At 37.7% G+C, this 12,221-nt stretch overlaps 1 protein-coding gene across 1 annotated transcript in view; it reads left to right on the top strand.

The window, feature by feature from the left end:
* The window catches only part of DNAH6 (dynein axonemal heavy chain 6), a 292,253-nt gene that overhangs the window by 133,937 nt on the left and 146,095 nt on the right, over positions 1 to 12,221 (top strand). The window contains exons 31-33 of the mRNA XM_004271618.3: positions 2,246 to 2,413; positions 4,398 to 4,546; positions 5,902 to 6,009. Coding sequence (XP_004271666.2) covers positions 2,246 to 2,413; positions 4,398 to 4,546; positions 5,902 to 6,009 — 425 coding nt within the window. The remainder of the gene's footprint in view (positions 1 to 2,245; positions 2,414 to 4,397; positions 4,547 to 5,901; positions 6,010 to 12,221) is intronic.

Here is a 12,221-nt window from a genome sequence, read left to right as displayed (position 1 = left end):
TATTAAAAGGGCCTCACTATTTAAAATCTGATTTAGCCCATATGAGCATGTTCCTGGAGAAGGGTGTTGTACTGGGAAGGTGATGGCAGTGAAGGATGGGACCAAGTCCCCTACCACTCTGTGTTGACCTTGTGAGATTATGTCATGAAGTCACCAAAGGGCAGATTGATGTTCAGCCAGTACAAACCAGAACAGCCTTGCCAATTGTTTAATATTTAAATAGTCACTGCCTTGAGCCCCTGGAAGGTCCCCACCATTACCTTGGCCCCTACCTGAAAAGTCTCAGACCTCCTCAGGATCCAGCCAGAAGGGTTCATCCTGACCTACCAAAGGGGCCTCTGGACCCAGCTCCCGCTCTAGGGACAAGAGCCATTCTCATCAGAAAGTGCCCTGCTAAAGAGCTGTTAAATATTTTATTGCCTCTGCAAAAAATCATATTATAGAACAAGTAAAAAGAAAACAGAAATTGGACTTTTACCAGCTACTAAATTGTACACGTCATTGTACTTTACACTTATTTCATCTTCACACCAAACCAGTGTGAAGTAGATGGCGTTTTCCCAAGCTACAGGTCAAAAAGATTCAGAGACATTAAAACATTTCTGGGAACAACATAGAACCAAGACACACATCTAAATCTGTGTGACCGTGAGGTCCACGCTCCTCCAACTACACACCCTCTGGGAGGCCCGCATTAAAATCAGGGACCACCAGATATAACATAATGTCAGTCATTATCACCACCCTGAGCGCTTAGCATGCTTAGCAAAGCCTCAGGAGCAAGGTAGAAGGAACCAGAGAGAACGCAGGCAGCCTTGAAGCATTGCCAACTGGAGGGCAACCATGTGAGGTGAAAGGAAGGTAGGAGGACATCTGAGACTAACCAAATCTCACACTTGACTTTGCCAGTGGTCAGAGGAGATAGTTGGAGTAGAATACGCCCCCTAGAATACGTGAAGAAACTAAAGCACAGCAATTTACAGGTTTGAATAACACAAAAGCCATTAAACAGCAGCAGGACTGGGGTCTCCAGTTATGGGGTCCAGCACTTTCTCCTCCAGGCTATGACACATCACCCCAGCTCTGTCATGGTCTTCCCCTGTATTCTTTGTGACTGAATATAGTGCCTTCATCCAGTCACCCACCTAGAATCCTGGAATTCGTCTTGAATTTTTCCCATTGCCATCAACCCCAGAATCTAAGCCATCACCAAGTCCATTCAATTGTATCTCCTAGATCTCTCTCATCTCCAATAAGAACTCCCTAATTCTGGCTCTCCTCATCTCCCCAATAACACTCCCTACTGGTCCCCCTGTCTGTAGTTTGTCTAACCTGTCCAATGCCATCTTTGGTCCTATCACTCTGCTCAAAACTCTCTGTTTCTGCCCATCCATGGAACAAAATCTAAATTTTTTAGCCGAGCATGCAAGGTTTATGATGCTCAGGGCCCAGCCTACTTACACTTTCCTCCTAGAACTTTTCCCTTTAGCAAAGTGAATAGCTGGCCATTCCCTGAACATGCAATGCTGTTTCTTGTTCTTGCTCCCTTTGACTGGAATGGCTGCCCTGTTCATCTATGGGAAATGCCCTCTTCATTCTCCGGGTCTCACACGGGCTTCCCTGCTCCTCATATGAGCTTTGCTCCCTGCAGGCTCTGCACACACCTCCACTGTAGCATTGATTGCACTGCATGGTCATGGTCCTAGGTCTAACCCTACACAACAAGCCCAGGAGTTTCTCAAGGGCTCTGCATGCCCATTCCTAACCCATTGCCTGCCTGGCACAGATGCTCAATGGGTGTTTGCTGTTGAATGAAAGTGAAGGGGTAATTCCAATGACTCTAACAGTGGGGCCTCAACCACTCAAGGACTAAGATCAGATTCGAATTTCTTAGGGACTCCAGAAAGTAGTGGCGGAGAAGGTTTAGTGGCCATTAAATCTAAGTTGAATTGAGGAGTCTCAGCGAAAGATGTTGAGGCCCAGAAGATTACAGGTCTGGGCCAGGAAGGCGGAGACACCTGGGGCAAGGCAGGGGCAGGAAGGCAGAGAGCAGGAAGCACGTAGCCCGGAAGAGATTGGGAGTGGGTAGGACAGAATCAGGAGGGAAACATTCCCAACAGCAAGAGTCAGTAGTCTTTGCTTGAATGCATGTTACACAAGTTTTGTACTCGAGTAGTAATTATGGGAAAGAATTTACAGATGTCGGGGGACGTGTTAGCTTATATTTTCTCTTTCCCTTCAACAGCTCTCTAGATTCATATTTGAGGGGCGGGAAATCAAGTTGGTTATGACTTGTGCAGCCTTCATCACAATGAATCCTGGATATGCAGGCAGAACTGAGTTGCCAGATAATTTGAAAGCCCTGTTTAGGCCCTTTGCGATGATGGTTCCAAATTACGCATTGATTGCAGAGGTGAGCTTCACATTATAAAGCAGCAAAAACTTAAGCTTGTTTCTTTTATTTAGTATTTGATTATTGTGGTAGAAAGTTTCCCTTATGAATGCAGTCTAGCCAAGGTTATACAGTATTGTTTCCTCTTAAGTGTGTAGATATCGTTACCACATAGAATGTTTTGTTCTGTGTGTGTGTGTGTGTGTGTGTGTGTGCATGTGTGTTTGTGTGTATGTGTGTAACTGCTATATCCCTAAAGCCCAGGATGGTATCTGGAATATAGTAAGCCCCCAAAACTGGAATGAATAACTAAGTATAATTAGCCAGTCCATTGGGGTTCATCAGTTTGTCTCTAGGAATTAAAACGTCTAGATTATTCTAAAAAGACTGTATTATTCTCACTTCTCTCGCTGCATTATTTTTTTTAATTAGAGTCAAGGGATGTTAAGTAAAAGCAATACTAATCACTAATGATGGAGGTCAGGGATTTGTTTCTAGTCTGTATCAACTTAGTCAAAAAATAGCAACATTAATAAGCTAATTCTTTATGATTGTATTTGTTCCTTCTGTATCTATCTAGGAATCTTTCTATTTAAACTTTTTTTTTGTTTCTTCATACTAGTTAACACCCAGTGTATTAAATTTTATATGTATTTTTCTTGGCACTTTTTACCGAGGTATAATTTATATATAGTAAAGGGCACAGATCATAAGGGTACAACAGAGTGATTCCTTACACATGTATTCACCTGTGTGATCACCAAGACCAATACATAGAATGTTTACAGGACTCCGGAAGGCCCCTCATGCTCGGTGCTATATTTCACATCAAGGGATGCTACCCCTTTTCGAACAGAGCTTCTCAGAAAGCACATATTACTCCTGTGGCTAATAAATTCCTGACAACAGCTAATTTAAAATATTCCTCCACATGAATTAAAAGTAATTGCCTAAGAATAGAATAGACCATGCCAAATCCTAGCATTAGAAAAAGTACAACTTTTATTAGTATAATGCCTACAGCATCTCATGAGTCCCCCAGTGTCCTCTGTGGGTAAGATGGGGTGGTGGGCAGTTAAAGCAGGTGGCATCTTCACTCCAGACCCCTCTCTGGACAGGACAATAAATGACTTGCTCATTGTCCAAAGCTGGTAGGAAGAAAACCAGGTTTGGAACTCAGTCCAACATTGTGTTCACATCTCACGTTTTGTCCTATTGTTATATTACTCAGTAATTAATTGGAGAAATTTAAAAATCCAGTCTTCTGAGTGCTATTCCTATTGTTGTTACAGATTAAATGAATCAGGGTCTGTCATCAGTAAATATTTTTAATCACCTGCAGTGCACAGAGTACTGTGCTAATAGGTAGTGATAGAGGAATGAAAAAAACAGACACCAGTATGAAATCTCTGCATTATCTCAAATCACAATTCCAAGGCCAACTGCAGTGATTTGAGTAGATTATGGATTGAAGGAAGTGTCCATACCCACCTCCACGTATCATCACTGATTTATTTAACCAAGGGTGCAGAAACTTGTCAGAGGCAAGGTGGCTTCCTAGGGCAGGGGAGAGGCTGCAAATCTTTGTGTAGCTTCCCTTGACTCCCAGGGATCCTAAAGGGAGTGCATCACTGACACTGTCAGATCAGGGAAGCTCAAGTCTTGCTTTTATACTCAGGCCTCACAGCACCATCCAACCTCCAAGATGTGAACATTTTCACAGTGGGCTCTGCTGCTCCTCGAACCAAATGTCACCAAGACCACATCTTCATCTGTCAAAAGAAAGCAGAATCAGTGCTCAGACATCCCCATATAATATCCCACCTTCCACCTTGTGGCACAAAACCTTTTTCCCTTCAATCTTTACATTTCCTTGTTAAAGGGTGTAACAACTTGGAGAGATACAATATAATACCTAAAGTAGATTTTGAATACATTGGTATTATGCTAATATGTTTTTATCAATATAACATAATAGACACTGCATTATATTTTCCCATTCTAGGTAATTCTATATTCTGAAGGATTTGAATCCAGTAAAATATTAGCAAGAAAAATGACTCAGATGTATAAGCTTTGCAGTGAACAGCTCTCTCAGCAGGATCACTATGACTTTGGCATGAGAGCCGTGAAGTCTGTACTGGTCATGGCTGGGTAAGAAACCAAAGTGGGCAAGACTCAAGTTTCCAACCGTGTCATCACTTGCATTTCGTGAGTAATTCACAGATGGCTCTTAAAGCAACTTAGCAAGTGATTAATAAATGTGAGCTGCTGCTGTTGTCATCATGCTTACCTTGACACCCCCCTGCCACAGTGAAATGGGGCATCTCTCTTCATCCCAAGGTTCTTCACTGTGAGAACCAACATAGCTGCCCCCAGACCAAACCTGAGTCTCCACTAGGCTTTGGGTAACTTTTGTTTCCCCTGAACTCGTCACATACAATGGGTTTCAGTGTACAAAAGGCTTTACCACCATGAGGTAGGATGATGAGAGTTAAAAGACATACAGTTTGTTATGCAGATACACTAATTAAGTCATACACGTCACCTGACAAAGCATACTTCAGTTTCATCATTCCATCTGCAGTCCAAGCTTTTATCCTAGACGCCCCCTCTCTCTTTACAGTTTGGTCCAAGGCTGAGCTTCTTTCTAGTTCCTAGTAGAGCAAGAGTCTTTTCTCTTCTCAGGACCCAGTTTCTCTCTTTATAACCTCTTGACATGCCCACCTGTGGCATCCCCAGCTTGTCCAGAGTCTCTGAGGGAATCTATCTTCTCAGGCCGTGACTCGCTGGCTCAAGCTCCGCCCACACAGGACCCCTTCTGCCTGGCTCCTGTACCCCAGGCTTCTGCACAAATCTCCCTGGCTTTCTACCCTCTGTTCCTTCTTTCAACCTCCTAGATACAGTATTTCTCCTCTTTATAGGATTGCCATTAAAGGAAGAGGGATACTGAGGAGTTGAGACACTTGTATTCAGAGAACAGAACTACAGCCCACGGGCAAGACAGACAAAGGAGCAGTCATCTAGAATATAATGTGTGAGGGCAACCATGGGACTGTGCCCTGGGTTCGTTGGCAGGGGATGGAGGGACTTTCTAGAGGAGGGAATGTCTGAGCTGAATTTTGAAAGAAAAATAAGAGCCAGCGAAAGACCAAAGCAGAGCATTCTGGGATAAGAGAAAAGGGAGTCACAGGGATATGAATCATCATGATGTATTCAGGGAACTGTAAATACAGGTTGGATAAAGTCTGGATTGATGGGGGGAGCTTGAGAAAATGTCCTTGTCATTCTCCTCAAGGCTATGTAGCCTGTGCCTGACTTGTCCGTGTGCTCTCTTGGAGATGGACACTGGGCATGCAAGGGAAAATGGTACCCTCCTTCCAGCAGGAATCTGCAGTGGCGTGCCCTCCACAGCTTTCTGCAAGCAGAATCCCCGACCCACAGGTTTGGAAAATCACGTTCCATATTATGTTCTTGCAATGTCATCTGAATTATTCCTTTAAATTTAGGTCTTTAAAAAGAGAGAACCCAGACCTAAGTGAAGATGTGGTATTGATAAGAGCTTTACGAGACTCTAACTTACCAAAATTCCTAACAGATGATGCTGTTCTATTCAGGTAAATTTCTAGGTGTGACAGATAAAGCATAGCTACTGTGTAGAGGTAAAGCATAGTTTATCTTCAGATATGTCTGCCTCTAACAAGGTATCATCTTTTCTAGAGACACCTATTGCAATTTTTAAAATACTAGTTTAAAAGATACTAAAGTTTTAGCCTCAATTCAATCATTTATTTTTTTCAAAATATTGATCACCAAGCTGCATGCTATGCAAATTAGCATTGGGTTACAAACTCCTGACCTAAGAGAAATTCCTGACTCAAAAGAAGCAGATTTGGGCCCCCACATAAATGTGATTGCTTTTATCTATTTCTACTTTTATTATTTAGTTTTATGTTTATCCAAGTCATATAAGTATGTGGTTTTAAAAATAAAATGCTATTATAAGTTACTCTCATGAAAAACAACAGTTCCCTGCCCTTCACCAAGTCCCACTTCCCGAAGGCAATCATTTTTCAATTCATTCATTCGTTCTTTCCTATATCCCTCCATATTTTTTTAACATCTTTATTGGAGTACAATTGCTTTACAGTGGTGTGCTAGTTTCTGCTCTACAACAACCTCCATATTGTTTAGTACCACGTTTATGCCATCTCATGACTTTTCCATTTTAGATGTTACCTATTAGGTTACTAACAGAGAGATGAGGGTATGCACACGCACCTCTCCCCCTCCACCCATCCTTTCTGTGTAGTCATGTTACAATATAACTGGAGCTAAATATTCAGGATTTCCATAATTTATTATAGAAATATAAATGTTACCCAAAGCTGCACTATCTTTCCCTTGTTATTAAATTATCTAGCTTTTCATCTTCCCTTCATATATTATCTTAATTTTTGTTTTTTATTCCTTTTACCTACTTTTCTATAAATCTATCACTAATTCATTTCAAATTCTGCCAGAATATAAATCTCCTAAAAACAAAATCAAAAACGACCTTCAATCGTACAAAATATTCTCTTGAATTTGTCTCCTTGGAGCCCTCATCCTCCTCTCTGATCTACACTGGTTGCCCATTACCCCTGGTGCATGTCTGTCATCCTGGGATGCCCATTTATGACCTTGCTGGGGATTCTCTTTGCCTTTATCCACTATCAGATCCCCTGTTACCCAGAACATGTGTCTACTCACTTTTGGCAGAACATGATGAAAATTTCTATACAGTTATGTTTGCACAATTATGATATTGCTATGAGTGAGATCCTAAGAAGTACATTTCCTAGATCATGGGGTATGGACATTACGGATTTACATAGATCCTATCAATATGTCCTCCAAAGACATTTTACATTTATATAAACAGTTTTATGAAAATGCCCATATCCCTTTATATGTTTTGGAGGGAGAGATACCAAAATAGTAGCCTATTTTATGTATATTACTTTAATTATTAGTACCACTGAGCATCATTTCTTATGTTCATTACTCATTTATATTTATTATTCTTAGAGCATTATTCTATTGTGCTCTTTTACTTAGCAGTTTGTGGGAAATCATAAACTTTATCTCGTATAAAAATTGGAAATATTCTCTAAGTATATCACTCACTCTTTATGTTTAAAGGCTTTTGCCTCACAGAAGTTTGCTTGTTTTTATTTTTTCACTTTATCAACTTTTTTAAGTTATAGAATTTTTATCTTTTTGAGGTAGACTTTCTTAACACAGTGTTGTAAAGTTCATCTCTTATATTTTCATCTAGTACCTTTTTTCCTTGCTCTTTTTTTATCGACGTATAGTTGATTTACAATATTGTATTAGTTTCAGGTGTACAGCATAGTGATTCAATATTTTTATAGATTATACTCCATTTAAATTTATTATAAAATATTGGCTATATTCCTTGTGCCAAACAATATATCCTTGTAGCTTATTTATTTTATACATAGTAGTTTGTACTTATTCATCCCCTACCCCTATCTTGCCTCTCCCCCTTCCCTCTCACCACTGATAACCACTCATTTGTTCTCTATATCTTTGAGTCTATTTCTTTTGTTATATTCACTGGTTTATTTTTTTAGATTCCATATATAAGTGATAACATAAGGTATTTATCTTTCTCTGTATGACTTATTTCACGAAGCATAATACCCTCCAGATCTATCCATGTTGTTGCAAATGGCAAAATTTTATTCTTTTTATGGCTGAGTCATATTCCAACGTATATACGTACCAAATCTTCTTTATCCATCCATCTGTTGGTGGACACTTAAGTTGCTTCCATACCTTGGTTATTGTAAATAATACTGCTGTGAATATTGAGGTACAAGTAGCTTTTCAAATTAGTGTTTTCATTTTCTTTGGATTTATACCCACGAGTGGAATTGCTGGATAATATGGTAGTTCTATTTTTAGTTTTCTGAGGACCCTTCATACTATTTTCCATAGTTGGCTGCATCAGTTTCCCACCAAGAGGATAGAAGTGTTCCTTTTCTCCACATCCTCACCAACATTTGTTGTTTGTGGTCTTTTTGTTGATTGCCATTCTGACAGGTGTGAAGTGATATCTCATTGTGGTTTAGATTGGCATTTCTCTGATGATTAGTGATATTGAGCATATTTTCATGTGCCAGTTGGCCATCTGTATGTCTTCTTTGGAAAAATGTCTATTCAGGTCTTCTGCCCATTTTTTAATCGGGTTGTTTGTTTGTTTGATATTGTGTTGTATGAGCTATTTATATATTTTGGATATTAACCCCTCATCATTTGCAAATATTCTCCCATTGTCTTTTCATTTTGTTGATGGTTTCCTTTGCTGTACAAAAACTTTTAAATTTAAGTAGGTCCCACTTGTTTATTTTTGGTTTTGTTTCCTTTGCCTTAGAGACAAATCCAAAAAATGTTGCTACAATTTATGTCAAAGAGTATTCTGCCTATGTTTTCTTCTAGGATTTTAATGGTTTCCAGTCTTACATTTATGTCTTTAATCCATTTTAAGTTCATTTTTTATATGGTGTGAGAAAATGTTCTAATTTCATTGTTTTACATGTAGCTGTCCAGTTTTCCCTGCACCACTTATTGAAGAGACTGTCTTTTGCCGTTGTATATTCTTGCCTCCTTTTTCATAGATTAATTGACCATAAGTGTGTGGGTTTATTTCTGAGCTCTCTATTCTGTTTCATTGATCTATGAGTTTGTTTTTGTGCCAGTACCATACTGTTTTGATTATTGTAGTTTTTTAATATAATCTAAAGTCAGGGAGTGTGATACCTACAGGTCTTTTCTTCTTTCTCAAGATTATTTTGGCTATTTGGGCTCTTTTGTGTTTCCATACAAATCATAAAACTATTTGTTCTATTTCTGTGAAAAAAATGCCATTGGTATTTTGAGAGAGATTGCATCGAATATATAGATTGCCTTGGGGTAGTATGGTCATTTTAACAATGTTGATTCTCCTAATCCATGAGCATGATATATCTTTCCATCTGTGTGTCCTCTTCAATTTCTTTCATCAGTTTCTTATAGTTTTCTGAGTACATGTGTTTTACCTCCTTAGGTAGGTTTATTCCTAGATATTTTATTCTTTTTCATGTGATTGTAAATGGGATTGTTTTCTTAATTTCTCTTTCCAATAGATTGTTGTTAGTGTATAGAAATGCAACGTGTTTCTGTATATTAATTTTGTATCCTGCACCTTCACCAAATTCACTGATGAGCTCTAGTAGATTTTTGGTTATGTCTTTAGGATTTTCTATATATAATATGATGTCATCTGCAGAAAGTGACATTTTTACTTCCTTCTTTCTAATTTGGATTCCTTTTATTTCTATTTCTTATCTGATTGCTGTGACTAAGACTTCCAATACTATGTTGAATAAAAATGGCAGGAGTGGGCTTACTTATCTTGTTGTGATTTTGAAATAAAAGTTTTCAGCTTTTCACCATTGAGTATGATGTTAACTGTGGGTTTGTCATAAATGGCTTTTAGTATATTGAGATATGTTCCCTCTATATCCAGTTTCTTGAGAGTTTTTATCGTGAATGAATTTTGAATTTTGTCAAATGCTTTTTCTGTGGCTGTTGAGATGATCATGTGATTTTTATTCTTCCTCTTTTTTGTTAATATGGTGTATCACACTGATTGAATTGCAAATATCAAACCATTCTTGCCTTCCTGGAATAAATCCAACTTGATCATTGTTATAAAGCAGAAACTAACACACCATTGTAAGGCAATTATACTCCAATAAAGATGTTAAAAAAAAACAAAAAAACAACAAAAAAAAAATGATGTATCATTGTTGAGAATTTTTGCATGTATATTATCAGAAGTATTGGCTTGTAATTTTCTTTTTTTTTTTTAGTGTCTTTGTCTAGTTTTGGTATCATGTAATAGTAGCCTCATAGAATGAATTTGTGACTGTTCCCTCCTCTTCAACTTTTTTGAATAGTATGAGAAAGATAGCTATTAGCTCTTCTGTGTATGTTTGATAGAATTCCCCCATGAAACCATCTGGTCCTGGACTTTTTCTTGTAGCAAGATTTTTTTTTAATTACATATTCAATTTCACATCTAGTGATCAGTCTGTTTATGTTGTCTATTTCATCCTGATTCTGTCTTGGAAGATTATATGTTTCTAGAAATTTATCCATTTCTTCTACATTGTCCAGTTTATTGGCATGTAATTGTTAATAGCATTCTCTTATGATTTTTTGTATCTCTGTGAGATCAGTTGTATATTCCTCTCTTTCATTTCTTATTTTTTTATTTGGTTCCTCTATCTTCTTCCTTAGTGAACCTGGCTAAAGATTTATCAATTTTGTTTATCTTTTGAAAGAAACAGCTCTTGGTTTCATTGATCTTTTCTATTGTTTGTTTGCTTTTTCAATTATATTTATTTACTCTCTGATATTTATTACTTCCTTCCTTCTGCTGACTTTGGGCTTCGTTTCCTCTCCTTTTTCTGATTTCTTTAGATGGTAGGTTAGGTTGTTTATTTGAGATTTTTCTTGCCTGTATCATTATAAACCTCCCCTTTAGAACTACTTTTGTTGTATCCCATAGATTTTGGAAAGTTATTTTTTTTATTTTCATTTGCCTCAAGGTATTTTCTGATTTCCTCTTTGCTTTCTTCATTGACCCATTGCTTTCTTATTAGCATGTTGTTTAGTCTCCATGAGTTTGTGTTTTTCCCATTTTTCTTCCTGTAATTGATTTCTAGTTTTATACCATTGTGATCAGGAAAAAATGCCTGATATAATTTCTGTCCTCTTAAATTTGTTGAGACTTATTTTTGTGGCCTAGCATATGATCAATCTTGGAGAATATTGCATGTGCACTTGAAAAGAATGTGTATTCTGCTGGCTTTGGATGAGTGTCCTGTAGATATCTATAGGTCCCACTGGTCTAATGTGTCATTTAAGACAACTGTGTCCTTGTTGTTGTTGTTGTTGTTTTTGGTCTGGATGATCTGTCCATTGATATAAGTGAGGTATTAAAATCCCCTACTATTATTGTATTATTGGCAATACCTCCCTTTATATCTGTTAACATTTTCTTTGAATATTTAGGTGCTCCTCTATTGGGTGCATATATGTTAATGAGTGTAACATGCTCTTCTTTTATTGACCCTTTTATCATTAATAATGTCCTTCTATATTGCTTGTTATAGGCTTTGTTTTAAAGTCTATTTTGCCTGAGTATTGCTACCCCAGCTTTCTTGTCATTTCCATTTACATGAAACATCTTTTTCTATCCCCTAACTTTCAGTCTGTGTGTGTCTTTAGCTCTGAAGTGAGTCTCTTGTAAGCAGCACATAGATGGGTCTTGTTTTTGTATCCAATCAGCCACCCTATATCTTTTTTATTGAAACATTTAGTCCATTGACATTTAAAGTGATTATTAATTGTTATGTACTTATTGCCATTTTATTACTTGTTTTATGGTTGTTTTGTAGTTCTTCTCTGTTCTTTTCTTCTTCTTTTTGTTTCTTCCCTTGTGGTTTGGTGATTTTCTTTAGTGGTATACTTGTGTTCCTTTCTTTCTTGTTTTTGTGTATCTATTGTAAGTTTTGATTTGTGGTTACCATGCTGTTTATATATGTTGACCTATAACTATATCTACTTGATTTAAACTGATAGCCGTTTAAATTCAAACGCCTTCTAAAAGATCTACATTTTTTTATTCCCCTCCCCCACATTTTATGGTTTTAATGTCATATTTTACATCTTCATGTTTATCCCTTCACATTTACTGTAATATAGTTGATTT

The sequence above is a fragment of the Orcinus orca genome, chromosome 13 (genome assembly GCF_937001465.1).
Source record: "Orcinus orca chromosome 13, mOrcOrc1.1, whole genome shotgun sequence".
NCBI classification, from domain to species: Eukaryota; Metazoa; Chordata; class Mammalia; order Artiodactyla; family Delphinidae; genus Orcinus; species Orcinus orca.
Note: the sequence above shows the minus strand (reverse complement) of the source record. Positions and strands in the feature narration are given on the sequence as shown.